Source organism: Salvia miltiorrhiza, mitochondrion (assembly GCF_028751815.1).
Source record: "Salvia miltiorrhiza mitochondrion, complete genome".
Classification (NCBI taxonomy): domain Eukaryota; kingdom Viridiplantae; phylum Streptophyta; class Magnoliopsida; order Lamiales; family Lamiaceae; genus Salvia; species Salvia miltiorrhiza.
In genome coordinates this window covers 45001-62500 of record NC_023209.1, presented here as the reverse complement: position 1 = coordinate 62500, position 17500 = coordinate 45001, and the positions used below count along the sequence as shown (strand labels likewise).

The following is a 17500-nucleotide window of genomic DNA, read 5'->3' as shown; positions in this document are numbered from 1 at the left end:
TTCTTTCTATCCATAGGTCGGCTTCGTGCAGATAGATCTTTGCCGGGGGAGATTGGTGCTCCTTGAGGTATGCCTTTCCGGTGGGTTGTTCCTTTATCTGTCTTTTCCATCCAGTGCCGTCAGAAAATCTTCGTCTTCGATCTCTCTTCGCAACGCAATAAAGAAGTCTAACAGTTTCTCTCGACATCTGTCTTTTAAGACATCGATCTCATATCTAGTTGCAGCGTTCACTATGTTGCCTACGCCCGTCCATTCCTTTCAAGCTTGATCCTGCCCTTAGACTCGTTACCTTGTTCGACTGAACTCGTTGGCTCCGTGCTCTATTCGGTCGGAACCCTGTTCGAGAACCTTCTCGCATAGATTCCCTTCACCAAGTCATCGCCAGCAATCAGCTCTTATCCCTTGGTGTCAAAGGGCGAGTTTCTTTCTTGTCTTGCCCAAAAACTTTATTTATTCTCATTGGAGAAAGACTCTCCCGCGGCAAGGTTTTACACTTTACACATAGGGCCAGCTGCTTTCTTTATCTCGCTTGCCGTTAGTCCGTCTAGCGCCTTTCGGTTGGGGTCCGCCCCGGGGGCGCTTGGGTTATTTTTCTAGTATCGAAGGCAGTCAACGTGTCAGCCATTCTTCTCCTATTAGACTTGTAAATCCTTTGCGCTTTAGCCTTCTCTCTTCCAGTTCTCTCCCTATACTTGACTTTATTTGACAGGGGCGGAGCACTCTATCAATAACAAGAAAAAAGTAGCAATTCAGTTTCAAATGGTTTGAGCTTGGAAGCAACCTGCTATCTATCAATAGGCGAGAATGCTTCGCCTATCTATTCTATTATGGCCGGCTTGAAGACATCAGAGGAAGACCATCATCTCTGGGTACGATCATAGCTTCTGAACTTCGTCCACCCTTGGGGATAACCATTAGCATTGAGGTCAATGACCACACCACCTCTATCATACATACGACATTACACGAAGCGAGAGTGCATGGTCAACACACACCTAAAGCGCCTACGTTCCGCTTGCAGCCACAACCTAACTTGCACGAGATTCAACAACCGAAGCTACTGGTAGTCCCGAGGGGGGCGGCATCCTCCTATAAAAAAGAGTTAGCAGTACTGAACGAGCGAGTCATCGGTCCGGGGAAAGAAAGGCCTTTGTTTATCTTACTCTTACTAGTCGCTCTATCTATTGGTACCAGCCGGGGAACTCCCTCTTTGCGAGCTACTTACTTTATCTGAACCCTCTACCGACAGATGCGCGAATTGCACTGGTCATTGCGCGAAATGTCCTCTAAGCCAGTCAGTCAATGGAGGGACCGGGGCGCTAGGTATTTCCTTTCTTCTGGCCGTAGGTGTGATCAATGCCATTGAGCTTCGGTACTCTAAAATAGTAGTAGGAGTTCGCTTCTGAGTGAGCTTCCTTCCTTATGCTCTGGCCTGACCTTCACGAACAGCTTTCTTTCAGCTACCAACTTCAAAGCTTGATCTCATCTCTCTTCTTTTGCTTCGATTAAAGAAGAAGTATTTGATCGCCTCTTACATAAGATATAGGGCATCAACGGAGTTTTTATCCATGGTGCAAGAACATCGTCTATCTTTCAAGCCACGTGCATGGGACTTCTCATCTATCCCGCCCCCTCTCTAGTCATCTGGCCTAGGCTACCAGCCTATCTGCCCTATCCGGGTCAACTCGCCTACTTCAAGTGCCATGATTGATCTGTCTCGAATCCCTCTTCCTTGTGAACAGGCCGTCAAGCAGGTCCTCTGGCGCCCCGAAGCCAGCTGCCCCTATCTACTTTCTACTTTATTTTTATAACTGGTTTTCATCGAAGCCCCCCCTTCTGGGAGAAATGTTAGATGTTATAAGGTGCAAAAACAGGGAGAATCGATTCAATCAGTGAAATCCTGCTAGTTTGGCTTCTTAGGTCTTCAGCCATGATGGTGTTACAACGGACGTTTTAGATTACTGACTTCGTATAGTGCGCCTATTCTCTTCATGTACATGGGCCCCAGCGGCCTAGCCCAATGCAATGGGTTCCCTAGATATACTAGATATAGAGGGTGGTCTAGTACCCTTAGAAGATCGGTTTTGCATTGGCTTTGGCGGCTAGGAAGAGGACAAGGTTAGGGCACTGGTTGGGTAGAGAGCTTATTCCTTCCATGGCTAATCTTGTCAGCTGATAGGAGAAACCAAAGCAAGATGTGAGCTTTTGGATGTCCTTTTCAAATGAATTGGATCCTGGCTTTTCTTTAACTGCAGCTTTCCAGGTTCGCAACTCTAGTTGAGTAGATCAAATAGAGCTAGTCGGCTCAGTTGGTTCTGTAGATCGATGAAAGAAAGCTCGGGTCCTTTGCTTAACATATTGGGCATATTGGTATACTTGAATGCGTGAATGCGCCTATTGAGGAAAACAACGTTAGATCTCCTTTAGGCCAATCGGCGGCCCGCTTCTCTGCCCTTGTTTCTTCCCTTCACCAAATCTACTGATACTGATAAAGTTCGTTTCCGAGTTCTCTTTGATAACGAGGTTCGATCGGTGCACTCAGACCCGACGAGCGATGACACTACGAGTTTCTTTCCTGAGTGTTTCAGTGTTAGCTTCAGTGTTGGCTTTGTTTTCCTCAATATGTGCAGCCAAGTTGCTACCGAGCCTAATAACTTGACTGATAGCTAGAGGGCTAAGTGAACTATGAATTAGTTGAATGAACAATAGGTCCACTGCACACTTACTCTACTCTATAAATCTTGACTCCCTCGGTGCACACTGATTTAAGATAAGAGAGCGGGTACTCCGTAGGAGATGACTTAGAGCCACAACGGGCGGATAGCTCTTTCCTCAGCTCATAGAGGCGGTTAGAATAAGACTGATTGCAACCGGCTTAACATCCACCTCCTTGCCCGTGTAGTTATGTTTCCACGTTTGTGGTATCGGGAAGTAAACTAGAATATATATGTAAGATATAGGGCCGAGGCTGAGAAATCTAAGTAAACTAATCCATTTCGGAAGAGGAAATCTGCAACGTTCATTAAGAATTCATCTGTCTGTCCTTCCAATCCTTTCATTCCTTCGCTGAGAAAAGGAATGGGACTAGCCGACTGATGCCATACTTTCTTATAAGATGCATAACCCTCCCCCGCAGCCCCTATCGCCTGCCCGGAATTCAATCAAAAAATAAATTGGATTTTGCCAAAACTCCTACTTCTAGTATACCTACGCAGCTCCCTTCGTCAATCTTTTGCTTTTGCCCGCATAGCGGAGACTTTTTAGTAGAAAGACCAAGCTGTGAGACTTCGTTCAGTGAGAACCCCAGTATGAAAGACTTGGCAAGATTGGCTTCGTAGTGGTACCAGAAAGACCTTGGATGAACAAGTCGAAACTTCTCTTTTTGGCTATACCTCCTGTAAATCCCCCCCTAAAGTCTTATGACCCAACGGCTAATGGGATCCATTTAACTCCGAAGAGCTTATAGGACCCATTGGGACCAGGTCTTTAAAGCCTGGCCCACCCAAAGAACTCTCCATAGGAGAACCCATCAGGAGTGCCGATCGAAGGCCCCAATATACCCATCGAGACCTTCTCACGCTAATTCAAGCCCTTTCATAGAGCTTCCATAGTTTCCCGAACCGGACCAATTCTGGCTCCGAATTCGTGGCATACCACTTCGTCTCCACTACCGGAGCATCGAAGAACTCCTCCAACCTGACGTCACCTGTAGCAACTTTCTCGCACTTCCAGCGCAATAACGTGAGCCACTCACGCACCATGGTATACTCGCAGAGCTCATATTCTTCCTCTCGGGCAAAAGCCTCAATTGGAATAGGTACTAACTGCTGCAGAGGCTCCGATCTCAGACTTTCGACCAGAATCCCATAATGGTAAGGGTTTAGGGGTTGACCCCCACCCAACCAAAGGTCAAATAGAAGTCTACGTCGCTCGTACATGAGGAATAAGCGTTGTGCACGCCAACCAAGAGTTGATAAACCCTTGTAACCAATTCCACCTATGCGACAGGCAACTTTAAAAGGCAAATTATACTTATCTGCCAGGCCCATCAGACCATAAGGATGAAACCAGTTAAGGAGAAACTTTACAGACACAGGGGAGAGGTCCTTTGTCATGGACTTCACCCTGAACCGCTTAGCAAACTCCCCGGCACCAGACCGAGACACAATGGATTTCGAATAAGAAATTGAAACACCAAAGGCCTCCAACATCTGGACGTACTCGGACGCAACCCTCTTATCCGCGATGACAATATCGTCACCCAGAAGGGCATACTTATCAAAGCGTTGCCCAGGATATACCTTTTCAGCACAAATCCACACCACCAAGTGGTGAGATAGCGCAAATAAGGGCCAAGAAGAATAAAAGCCTAGGGGTTGTCCAATCGAGAAGGATATACTCCGGCCCCCTTTCGGTAGAACGGAAGCTTAGTAAACTTTTGTTAAGTGAAAGCTAAAACAAGATATAGAATTGAATCTCACGGTTCTAGAACAGCAGCGGCTTACCAGCTGCTGAAAGCGGTTCCGGGCACCACTCGGGCAACTGACTGATCAGGGTCTGTCTCTCCAATGAATGGTTCTGCTCCTGTCTTTTTCCCCAGTGCTTATACGAAGCTCGGGTCGATCGGCCATAACCACTTCCAGCAGGAATCGCTACAACCGACGTTCTTTAATTCGGTAATCTAATGGAGGGGAATGGTCGCCGGTGGGGCGCAGAAAGCTAGCTTTATAAGAGATCGTAATCAACCGCATTGCACGAACTCTATCATAGATAGAGAGAGATCGAGGCAATGTAATTGTCGACTGCATCTCTTTCCGGCTATTCAATAAAGTAGATGAGGTTGGAACAACCGCTCCACCCCGGGAGAAGGGTTTTGATCAACCAACCGCGCCCATTATATATATACCCCTCTCGATCCACCAATAGTGGGCATGAAGGATGGCTTGTGAGGGGAAAGAAGATCAGACTCGGTTGACTTACTCACTGCCGGCGAATTCCAGAGATCGCATTATGAACTAGACAGGCATGCATGGAAAAGAGGATTAGTTTCTTATCCAAAGGCTCTACTTCTAGGCGGAAAGACATCTCAGCTACACTCACGGTAAGCAAGCTTCCTCACCGGAGATTGAGTCAGTTAGGTTTCACCCGAGTGACGGGATGGCACCCAATAGATAAGGGGACCTCTAGTTAGGCAAGCACTGATGAGGGGGGCGTGTGGGTTAGTCCTTTCTGGTTCCCGCTAAACTAAGGCCGCAGAGGAGTCCACTGTGACAGCCACCTTCCGTCTGTCCCTCCATCCATACAGAGCTGCTTCATTATGGTCCCTGTACCATGGCTTTTGTCATGCTAAAGCCGTTGATAGCTAATCATCGGCCTGGCTTTAATCAATACCCAATTCATTTAATACGTTCGATGATCCTCGTACCTCGGGTGATTCTATTCGTAAGAAAGAGTACTACTCTTCCAACCGCTTATGGATTCGGTTCGCACATAGCAGCTGATAGCTATCCAGTCTAAAGTGGGAGCCCGAGGTATCGGATAGGCAGAGAACCCGTCGGGAAGTTTCTAATATTTTTGATGGAGGTGACTAAGTCATTATCACACGATCCCGTTCTGACAGTCAATCTTAGTTCTCGAAAGCGACTGAACCAGCCACCAAGCTTTGACAAGTCGCTAACTTGCTCATTTTAGTCACCTCCCTTCTTCCCAACCTCTGGCAGTCAAAGCTATATCGGTCTTTCCATAGCTACTCAAGTTCTCACTTCAAACGAAAAGATACGTATTACTTAAAATACGTATCTAAGTTCAAGCTGAATCTCCTAGGGATGTAAATGGGCATGCACAGTGAAATGAAAGCCAAGTGGGAAGATTGAGAGATATAGAGATATAAAGCAAGGTTAGTGGCAAGAAGATTCACACAAACCAAAGGAATAGACTATGACGAGACCTTTTCCACGGGGGAAAAAGTCATTTCTATTAGAATCTTACTTTCCTTGGCTGCACAGGGATCATGGCCATTGTATCAGTTAGATGTGAAAAATGCCTTCTTGCATGGGGACTTGCACGAGGGGGTGTACATGGAGATACCGCCCGGATATGGAATTAAGGGGGAGTCGCATAAAGTGTGCAGATTGAAGCAATCCCCGAGGGCGTAGTTTGAGAAGTTCAGTAAGGCCATAGTTTAGTTTGGCTACAAAAGGTGTGCTTCTGATCACAAACTCTTTGTAAAAGTGAGCCTGATCATAGTATATGTTAATTCAATTGCAAGATTGAAGGCTTGCCTGAGCCGCACCTTCGACATCAAGTACCTTGCCATGCTAGGGTACTTCTTGGGTCTTGGCTTTTCTAAAAATATCTTAACACAGCGCTTTCGTTGCGCATAGCTGCTCTGTTCCGGACAACCTCGCTGCTTCTTTCTTTCGAGAGAAGCAGTACCGTAATCCGTTCAAGCGAACCATTCCTCTCTTTTGTATACGAGCTGCGAGTAGCTGTCTCGTCCGCTCGTGTGACTACGTTTTTATGTTTATAGAGTCTCTTCCTTTCCTTAGCCGGAGCAGTGAGCGCCCCTAGTCTACCGAATGAGTGTAACGAAAAGATACGTATTCGTTTTGGGTCAAGTAATACGTATCGTTGTATATCTTTGAGTGAAACGAAACGAACGGAAGACTTGGAGTGAGTCTATGAGTCTAATAGTCTTGAACGAACGGAAGAAGTCTAAGAGTCTTCTTTCTTTTCTTTCTCATCTAAGGCTAAGGTTCGGGACCCATTTCTACAGTTGGGGTGCCAGAGTCCTACTGGAGGCTCATACGCAACCTACGTCTGTTGGGGAGGCTGCCCCCTACCCTAAGCCGGGCGACGTACGGTGTGACAGACAAAGAAGAGAGTGGTTTTCCCGAGGTTCATGCCGAACGAACACTACGAATCTGTATTCTCGTGCTTTCTGAGGAAGGCAGGTCCGGTCAGTCCTTTGAACATTAGCATCTCGCCTGAGCGTCTGCTGAGTGAATAGCAGCCAGTGCTAGTGAAAGGTTGTTTTGTTTGCAAGACGCTGTGGGACTTTCGGAAAGCGAGTGTGAAATGCCTTATGTAATTTCTTTGGGGCTATACACTAAACACTAAGCAACTCACGCCAAAAAAGGTCTCGATCAAGGCACCGGCCTTCTGCCTCCGCTTACACCCTTTGCTCCTGCTTTCTTGACCACTGACAGGAATACCTAATCCGCAAAGAAAAAGCCAATGTTCTCTTTCGTATAATTTTTTTTATTGTTTTTCACTGTGACTCTTTTTCGTATAGAAAGATATATCTATAATAAACCCTCTTCCGCCTATGACGGAGGTAACTGAAAATCCTCTCTTTTTACTTTTGAAGTGGCGCGAGGCCCGGAAAAAAATAAAAATAAAATATAGAATAAACTCCGCTGAAAGTAGGGATTAGGGGTAGCTCCCTTCTCGACCAACCTAACTAAGCAAGATGACATACCAGGTCTCCTCTGAAGAAGTTCATTCTTTGAGTTCCTCTAAAAACAAGGCAAGGATACAGTTAGAAACATTTGGATTCTGGTTTACCAGATTGCTAGTCTGCTTTCCTAACCGTTTAATCGCTTCTTGGACCCCTTCTTTACCATGGTTTTGAGACAGATTGCTTCCAAGACCAGGTGATCCAGATTGTGCTTAAAGGTGGCACTTTCAGTAGGCCAGTTAAAGTATGTTCCTTTGGTGGTAGCTTCTTGCTAGGCTATGCCTTGTCTCTCTAAGATTCTAGATTCAAGGTGGGTCCTGTCAGTGTAAGGAGTCTCGAGGTTGCCTTGTTCATACTAACGAGATTGAATTAGTCTTCCGCGTGCCTTAGTGCTTGTCTATGATCTAGAGCATCCTTAATTGAAACCTCTAATCTCACGTCAATGAAAACAGTTGATTGGCAAGCCGGGCCACGAAGTGCAAGGCAAGCTTTACCTTCTGTTTCCGCTTTGATCTTTGTGGCGAGGCAAGCGAAGAAAGTGCCTCAACCTCGGAAAGCAACTCCTAAACCCAGTCCCGTAGAAGCCCTATCTCCTGCTTCTGTTTTTCCCTTCTTCCCTGGAAGGGATTTAGTGCACCATATACGCGTGCTGATCAATTGATCGAAGACTAAACAGAGGAAGGGAAGGCCTCTCCTAATCGAGCTTTACCGCCCCGACTCTTCCTTCTGTGCCTTCTGTCTGAACTCTTGGCTTGGGGGTTCTACGGCTCAAGGTCTGCTTTTCAAAACCGACGTTTCACGCGCCCATGACTTGGAAAGGTTTGACTTAGCTCACTAAGCGGAAGAAGAGCAAGAAACTCTGTCCTGGAAAAAGCCTCTAAGGCCATCGCTTCTTGGTTCTGATTCACTGAACGATCTTTTTCGCTGATATGTGGTACAAACAAGCAGGGGAAGCCCCCTCTTCTATTGACTAGAGGAACGGAGCTTTGAGATCGCAAGTAAGAAAGCACGCTTTGCTCCTCGACCTGTGGCAGAATGCCTTATTCGAATCGCGCGATCTGACCCCCTCTAATGGTCTCCTATCGTGAGGCACCTCGAAAAGGCGTTAAACGACGAATTTTCCCATCTGTTAAGAGCCAATTAGGATTGAGTCTCACTGCGTGCGAGGAAAGCTACACCGATGACTCCCTATAGTGATGAATAAGAAGTGCCCTTCCACAAGGTGTACTAATCCATCTTTCTAATCAATGTAGAAGGTTCACTGAACAACTCCTAGTTCTTGCTTTGGCCTATGCCCGAATTGATTACTACAGCCACTTCCCAAGCATCATTAGCCTTCTTGGGAGGACCTTTAGATTCATTCATTCTCTTGCTCTATCTTTCTACTTCGTAACCTGAAGCTATAACAAACCCATGGCTGTCGCTAAACCTTATTAGAACACCAGTGAGTGGCGGGACTGCGTTAAACCAATATGGACCCAGCTCCTAGCCACTTGGCTTTAGGCCTGCCTACTAGTCTGGGGACCAATCCATCATAGAACCAACTTGAAAGCTATGAAAGGAAGACGTCGAAAGCCCTCTAACGAAAGAAACAAGACACGCTTTAAAGGACTGAAAAGCCGAATAAAGAGGGTACGAAGTTGTTCAATCAAGCAAAAGCTACCCGAGGAGATCGATCAGGCAAAAGGTAGCCACCCTTTGGCCTCTAGGAGTTCTAGTTTGCCCGGCCACTGTGGACTTTTTAAACGTCCTCTTCTTTTTAAGTTAAGGGAACTGGAGAGGGAGCTAAGGCCCTCTAGAAAGTACGCATTTAAGTAGGCATTCATTTGAGTAAGAAATGATCGGTAGAAATTCTTTGTCAATTCTGGAAAGGTAAAAGCACAACTCGTCTATTCCAAGCCTTGGTCCAATCTGTCTCTAAGCCCAACGCCCCTGTAGTTCTTTCCGGTCTTCGGTAGGATGCAGTAAAGAGAATCTATTCATAGGCGAAGAAGAAAGACGTGGGAGAAAGATGGGACTTTTTGGGCATAACATTCTTTTGATTCTCATACGATATTTTCTAGTTATTAGATTCAAGGCATGGGACTTTTTTCCAAGTCTTTACAACTCTAGTTCCAGAAATTCACTATCCGTACTCGCGCACCGAAGAAGCAGTACCGTACCATACTGAGCAAAGGTAGAAAGATAAAAGGAATCTTTCTCTTAGGGGATCTTCCTTACTAACTGACTTGACTGATTAACTGATTCGGGGAACGAAGCCCCACGGTTCGCTTGCTTCAGTCATGTCATCAGGAGGTTTTCTTCCTGCCCTGCTGAAGTGAATCAATGCAGGTATTCGCTTAGCACGAATCTTGCTATAGGTTAGGACTTCTATAACACTAGGTAGGCGACAAAGAAGGTCTTTCTCAAGCTAAGTACGTTCAGTTCAATCGGTCCTTTAGGCTGCTTCGATATGTGACCCGAGCTTTGCTGTTAAATTAAAGCATTAATAGCGATCATACCGATTAGCAGCACATACTGATTTAGCAACAGCAACAAAGAGCTCAGGAACTCATTAACAGCTCGAAACCGTCATACCGATCTCTCTAGTACGTAAAGTGATACCCTTGGGGGCATCCCTTCACTACCAAGGGAAGATTACGTCCAGCCTTACTATAAAGATAGACCCTGGGAACTTCCAAGGCCAAGACGTAGTAGATTTGTCGCCTTGGGTAGTGTAGCCAGACTCGGAGAAGGTAGCCTTCCTTCCTTGGACCCTTCTTGTTCTTGTTCCTGTTGAGAGAGACAACCGGAAGATCTGCATTCAACTCTTAAGGGAACGAAGCGAGGAGAGCGAGTGGCAGGGTAGTCACAACCGGTGTAGCTAACGAAGGTGGGGCGGGGTCGTAGTTTCTTCCTATAGGCTAGACTAGTACACCTTTAATCTGTCATTTCGGGCAGCAGGTAACGAGACTGAACCTGGGTTCCAGGATCTATAGTTTGTAGTTCTAAAAACTTGAAAAGTAACTAACGGCTGGTGAAAGGCCCAACTTTCCTTTTTTAGGATAAATTTGCTGATGTCAAATGAAAAAGTACTTTAAGATAGGCATGAATCCCTAATAGGCGCTCTTAGTCTTACATTATTCTTTTTTCCTCATTCGACCAGGTAGGAGCGGAGAGACACTCGACTAACAGTTCGGAGACAAAAACCCGTAAGGTTGAGGGGAGGATCCATAGTAAGCTGCGTATAGGCTCATTGCAGTTCCTTGAATTCGCTCGGTACGACTTCAAGTCTCGGGAGTAACAACTTCGTTGCCGTACCCGTTCCCCTACCCCTCGGGGCCTTGTGATAATGAGTGATTTCTTGCGGGGACCCTGGATCCTAACCCTACATGCGTCAGGGGTCAACTAGAATCTATGTATTTATAAAAGAAAGAGGAGAAGACATGCAGCTTCCATTTTCGGGGTACACAGTCACGTGCTGAGCAAAGATATATATATCACCCATTCACACGCGCAAGGTGCGGCATCCGCCTGAACGCGGAGAGGATTTCCCTCAAAGAAAGATAGGCGTGTCAGGAAACAATATGAAGTCACCCCGAGTCCGGTAGTTGGTCTGGTTATAGGCAGTAGTCCCCAAAGGAATTCCTATTTGCAAATACCCCTTTTATTAGGTATTAGGATTCGGTCTAGAGATATCTTAATTAAAGAGGTGGTTGCCTTACTATTTCTTTCGCATCTGCTTACATAGGCGAATGGGTGCTCTGAGACAAAGAGTCACCGACTAGGCTTTCGAGATTGGTTGAATGTTCCGTGTACTCCATCACTATCAGTAGCCTAAATAGCTAGGCCTAAGGAAAACAACATATACAGTCTCTCCCCCAACCACAGTCGTCTTCTCTCTCTCTAATGGACAACGTGTACTATCTTCTCTCTCTTCCTCTTAATGAATGGCTCACACCTTTCCGTCGGCTTAAAGGATGGCTATCTCAACGCGGTACAAAGATCTTCTTGAGAGGGGAAAGAATAAGTCGTATATAGTGTCACAATGAGCTATGTACAAAAAGAAGGAGTGGAATTCAGGTTCCGAAGGAAAGTCAGATCTTCCTAACACACTCCTCATCTCCGCCGGAAAGAAGCGCTGGAGTTTGCTAAAAAGCAGCGATGGAAAGATGCACCTGAACTAGCTATGCAAAGAGTTCCAACTCCGCAGGGAGAAAGCAAAGCCCATATGCACAGTTGAAAGACGAAACAGAAGCTCCGGCTCAGCAAGGAGGGACCGCAGACTACGGTGTAACAAATGATCTTACAGACGGGGAATCAGTAGGAGCTAAGGCTGAAGCTGAACAAACGACTACTCAAGGTGTGGACAAGGCTGCCAGTACTGCTAAAGTATGGACTAAAGAAGAACTTGATGCAATCAAAGCTAGTCAGCCTAAACTCTACGATGATTGGCCTTCTAAAAAAGAAGAATCAGAAAGGCCGGTCAAGGCTAACTCCAAGTTAGCGGAACGTGTAGCATTGGAGACAGGCGTTGGAGAATTGAAGCTCAATGTGGCGGATGTTAACGGTCTTTCTTGAAATAGTCGGGGCCCCCTCTAATTCGAATAGTACTTTATGATAGGAGTTAGCGAGGGCAAAGGTGAGATTTAGATGCTAGACGGAAGACAACATCCTGTCACTACCATACCCTACATAGAGACCCACCCAGTTTATATTATAGGGTAGGCGGAAGCCCATAAGGCCCCATGTCCACGGTGCAACAATTGCCCATGTGCTCACGAATTGGATTTGAACCAATATCAAGCGACTTTCCTTTTCTTTAGTCGATCGTGAGTGGGTCTGTCGTCCTCCTCATTATAGTCCTCCTAGAATCAATAGCATTTCGTCGGAATACATCCTGTCTTTTCACCTTAGTAGTCCTATGCATAGTTAGTACTATAGCCCCAATCATGGCTACTAATAAAATAAGACTAGGAACCAAAAACCAGACGAAATAGTAGGTATAAAGTAAATTGCCCAATGTTTCCAAATTAGTCCAACTTCGTACCTTTTCGGCATAAACCGTATATCTCAGAGAGGTCGTATTTCTTTGGGTTGGTAGTAATGGAATGCTTTCATTATCTAAAATGAAGAACATTTCCCACCAAAAGATCAGTCCAATAATACCACTCACTGGTAAATAGCGCAATACTTCTTCGTGAATCTCCGCTATTTGAATATTGAACATCATAACAACGAATAGGAATGAAACGGCTATAGCTCCTATATGAACTACTGGGAAGATCATAGCGAAAAAGTCGAGACCTAAGAAAAGAAGTAAACCGGAAGTATTGCGAAATACTGGGATGGGAAACAAAACGGAATGTACCGGATTTTTAGCACGTACAACCATCAAACCAGAGACCAAAGCAGGGCTCGACAAAACAGAAAGTATCATAGTACGTCGTCCTTCCCTGAAATGGAACTTTCATGCTAGTTCTTGCTCCAGCATGAAAGTAGATCTATTACGACCAGCGCGGTTGTTCGTATTTCATTTTCTTCTTCCAAGACAAACTCTTGTTAGGCACTGAGTTACTTACGGAATCTCAAATCTCTTTCCACTGTCCTAGGCACTTAGTGAATTTCGGAATTTGAATCGATATCATCGATTCTTAAGAAGACTTTACTCTTCAAATTATGAAATGATATCGATTTTATACCATTTGCCTTTAGGTCTTCTAACATAGCATATAATTTAGCAAGGGACTCCTCCCCCGTGGTAGTCCGGTTGTTATCTAGTGCGCGAGCCCCGCGTCGAAGCCAATCCCCTTCTGGATGAAGGGGTGTCATTGTTTGAATTATTTCCGCCTTGACCTCAAAAAGATCTTCGGCGTCGATTCGGGCCCTTTCTATGACGTCCGCCGAAGGCGATCGATAACGGCTTAAAAGCCGTTGCTGTATTGAATCGATGGAGTCTCCTCCGATCACTTCATCGGGTTGATATGGACACCGATGAGAGGGTTCTCCAGTTTGATGCTGGGGTGGCTGATCGAGAATGTCCTCGGAACTGCCGCTAGAGCTGTTCCCATTCCCACTTCCTAGGAGGGATGTCCATCCGGAGTTGATGCCCGAATCTCCACTTCCGACGGAAGATCCAGCTCCAGCCATCATATGACAAGTAGGCAATGATGCAAATAGAGCAGAGATATTATCATAAATGATCAATCCAGCTCGAACCATAATAAGACCCCAAAAAAGACATTTCAAGAATAATAAGATTTTCGGATACTTGATTTTTAATAGCCATATACGAGCTGCCAATTCTAGTTTTAAACTCCCGCATACTTGTTTCATAGCTTTCACCCGATTGAACATGGCTTGAAAGTGAGCTTGCGCTTTAGTTTGCCTTTGGTCTACTGTCTTTCTTCTTATTTGAGCCATCAGGAGCGCTAGAATAGAAATTAGAATTGGAAAGTATAGGAGACATTCTTGATCGACTACGTAGAGAAGAAGATGCCAATAAACGATCTTGCAACGAACTCTGAGAGACAAAACTAGATACAAGTTGTAAATAACTATACCATACCATTTGGCGACGTCGAAATAGATGGTGTGAGAAAGGAATTTTTAGCATGATGGGTGTGTTGATTTTGAAAAGTTCTGTTAGGTTCTTAGTAGCAATCGGCGACCTTTTCTTCTTTTACTTCACATAGCTTTTCGTCTCTTTGATAGCTGGAAGTTCTCCAAAAGTATGAAAAGCTGGAGGACTTTGTACCATCCATTCTGGTGTGGTTGGATTCTGTTCAACAGCCCAAGGACTTGGAGCACATCTTTTGTTCTTTCCAAAGGCTAAAAAGGAGTGAGCCTATCCCAGGTAAAAACTCACATGCTTTCCTTTCTTACTGTATTGCCTTATCTTTTTAATATTTGAATTCTATGGCATAAAGTCTGCTTATCAAACTTTAGTTTCAACCACCTTATGATGAATCACCCATGTGGAGCATCAAAGTCTAGTTTTCAATTACTGAGATCGGCATATTAGCTCATTCCCGAGTGTTTAATTGAAAACCGGCAAAAGACCCTTCCTAGTCCCTTCTGTTGATCGCCTCGCCTCGTGCACTTATTGACTACGGCTTCGGGGTGAGGTTGCTTTTCGAAAGCTAAAGAAGATCGTCTAAGCAACCTAGTTCAAAGAGATTCAAATTTAGGCTGACACTCTATTTTTCAAGAGACAGCCAAAGGGATTACCGAGTCGAATGAGATTCCAATGCTTAACGAATGGACAAGAGAGAGAGCAATTCCACCCTCAAGGGGCGTGGCTATTCCACCAACTGAAAGTGAGGGACCTTTCGAAGACAACAAAGATAAGACCTAATTTCCCCGGCAAGACGAATCAACCGCACCCCTAGGCGTTCTTCCCCTAATTAGGTAAGTCTGGCTACTGATTAGCAAGATTCGCAGGGGAAGCGAAGGCATCGAGGAGTCTGATTGAATCATAGAGCGAATGCTTGCTTGAGGTCTCTTGTTGATCGGATACTCGGGAATAGCCGTGCCTAACGAAATAAGGCCTTGTCAGCAGTTTACCAAGTTAAGACATTGCCGCGGTAGAGCGAACGTATGCCACACATAGTATACTGCCAGAGCGAACAGTATGGTCATCATCAAAGGCATCGGAGGAATCGGAGTATCCAAAAGAAAGGTTTAAAGACTATTAGTACTAAAACCCAAGATTGGTGAGGAGATGCCGTAACCGAATCAATGTCGTAAGTAAGCAACTATAACCCTCCCCCCGTAGCTGACCGGAAAACCATGAGATTGAGGAGGCCCTGCCACGATGGATGGAATGGTGAGCGATGATAACCAGGAGAAAGAGGAGAACGAGAGAACCATTTCCCCGCGTAGATGTTGGCTAGGCCCAATGTTGTCGGAAGTAAGAAATTCGAAACTCCTCCTCGTTCTAACCACTCCACCTGTCTGGTGAGGTTTTGTCTGAGGGAACCATCTGCCGTAATTGTCGACTGGTGGGTTGTTTTGCCATTTGTCTATTGTCTAGGCCGTATGGAGATGTCGGAAGCTAGCTATCAAATATCCCCCTTCCCCACTATCTCTTGTTTAGAGAAAGAGCTCTAAGCCCTAAGTTCCAGAATAAGAGAAAGATTGGAGAAGATAGATGGGTAGTTAATCGGAGTAGCTGGTTTGGTAGTGAAGACTGACTGGCCCAGGAAGAGAGGGTAGGAATGAGTTCGTAACCAAAGAGCAGGCTGGCACCTATGTCTATGTCCAGGAAAGACAGGAAGGCGGAAGCGACTAAAGCACCTACTGATACAAAGAAGCCGGCTCTGCCCTGTATAGACGAATATAGAAGACTTCTTTATGGAAGCTCCTCGTTGCAAGCAGCACCATCAGATGCAACCAGTGCCATGTTGTGTTCAGTTCACTCCTTTAGGGAAGATTCAGAGGTATCACGACTTACGAGCGTAATTAGCTGCAAGAGCTGCCTGACTAGCAGCTTTTAACCACCGAAGCTTACCACCGCTAAGTTTCCGGGATTCGATCCATCAGCTACAAGTTGACGTTTCCTGTGTGTACATACACTATGGGATCCTTACCGAATATTCCATAATTCTATTTCTGTATGGTATACCGCCGATGTTCTGTACCGGGGTCAATATGCTCTCCTACTAACTCAATAGCACTTGTTCTATCCTGAATTCTGAAATCTGACTTTTCTTCTTAATGTCCGCTACTTTGTCATCATCGTCATCATTCTATTAATGTAATTTCAAATTTCTATTGACTTTCCTCACAACGGCGACCAATCGTGAATTGAATATGGTAAAAAAAAGAATGACCTTGCTCAACATGAGGAAGCTTCGTACATCTCGAATTACATTGAGTTTGAGTATGGATAAGACAGATTATTACAATAAGAGCAATATGTCATACTGTATGACTTTTCTTAACATGGGGAACACGATTTCATCTCATATTAGAATAGTAACAAGACAAGATAGAATCACTTTATTAGAAAAGAAAGAGTGGTACATTTTCTCCACTAGGTACGCAAACAAGGGAAGAGTTGGGCAGACTGAACTTTCCGTACAATGTGTGTGGCGTAGGTGCTCGTGCATGGGCGCTCGGATGTAATAATGAGTAGCATGGTTCCAACGGTGACTGACGGATACTTGCTAGCTTCCTTGTGGAAAAATGGTACTTTCAATGTCCATCTAGGGCGTATTTTGGTTAGAAGGCTAAACCCTACCAAATATGGATTCCGAAGGGTGGGAAAGGGAAACCGCCACCGTAATCTAAAAAGCATAATCTAAAGACAGACTGAGGAGATAGGATGCTCTCTCTCTTTCTCTTCCACGAGAGGGGTGATCCGCGCACTTCTTTTCTTGTGCATTAGTTTCATTAGCAAGACCCAAACATCGTTAGCTGCAATTGCCTGACCGGCCGTACACCCGGGTTACACTCTTCCATCGCCTGGCGGGTGATGAGTGATATCAGAAAGTGGGTCCCCAGTCGATCGATCCCCGCCTACCATGACGGGGCCGGCCCTAATAGCTAATAAATAGGTAAACAGAAGGTCTTGCTGAGCCTCTCCAGAAGGGAGGGCGTATCTCAGTAAACAAGCTAGTCGGACGTCGTGTACAACTCAACATGAAATGAAACCTTTGGTAAAATGCAGAATTTAGGCCGTTTAGGGCGTCTTTCTTTGGACTTTCTTATAAGCTTGAGCGCCGCGATAGGTATAGTTTGAGAACGGGGCTGCACCCTAACTTCCGTCTTCTAAATCTAAACCAAACCCGCTATTAACGCATACATCGTATTCAACAAAGAGAAAAAGAGGCCAGATCGAGCCGTATGAACAGCTGGAAGTAAGATAGCAGCTAAGACCATTTTCTTCCGCATCAACTGGCTTTTCCATTCGTAACTCTCAGAGGCCGATGTTTGTACAGAGTTTGGAACCCGGAATCACCCACGATTGCCAGTGGAGATGCCTTCTTGGTGCGTAGGGGGATTGAGAAGTGCAGCTAGGCCGCATAGTCGTAGCTATGGCAAGCCGAAGAAAAAGGG

The 17500-nt window shown here is 45.4% G+C and overlaps 4 protein-coding genes across 4 annotated transcripts; 1 reads left to right on the top strand and 3 right to left on the bottom strand.

Moving 5' to 3' along the window:
* Positions 1-3584: 3584 nt before the first annotated feature.
* On the bottom strand, positions 3585-4211 carry orf208 (hypothetical protein). Its single transcript has one exon. The coding sequence runs from the start codon at positions 4209-4211 to the stop codon at positions 3585-3587; it is 627 nt and encodes a 208-aa protein (YP_008992288.1).
* An 8049-nt stretch (positions 4212-12260) lies between these two features.
* nad6 (NADH dehydrogenase subunit 6) lies at positions 12261-12878 on the bottom strand. The gene has a single exon. It carries the CDS (start codon positions 12876-12878, stop codon positions 12261-12263), a length of 618 nt encoding a protein of 205 aa, YP_008992287.1.
* A 176-nt stretch (positions 12879-13054) lies between these two features.
* orf268 (hypothetical protein) lies at positions 13055-13861 on the bottom strand. The gene has a single exon. It carries the CDS (start codon positions 13859-13861, stop codon positions 13055-13057), a length of 807 nt encoding a protein of 268 aa, YP_008992286.1.
* Positions 13862-16252: 2391 nt separating this feature from the next.
* On the top strand, positions 16253-16567 carry orf104a (hypothetical protein). Its single transcript has one exon. The coding sequence runs from the start codon at positions 16253-16255 to the stop codon at positions 16565-16567; it is 315 nt and encodes a 104-aa protein (YP_008992285.1).
* Positions 16568-17500: the final 933 nt, after the last annotated feature.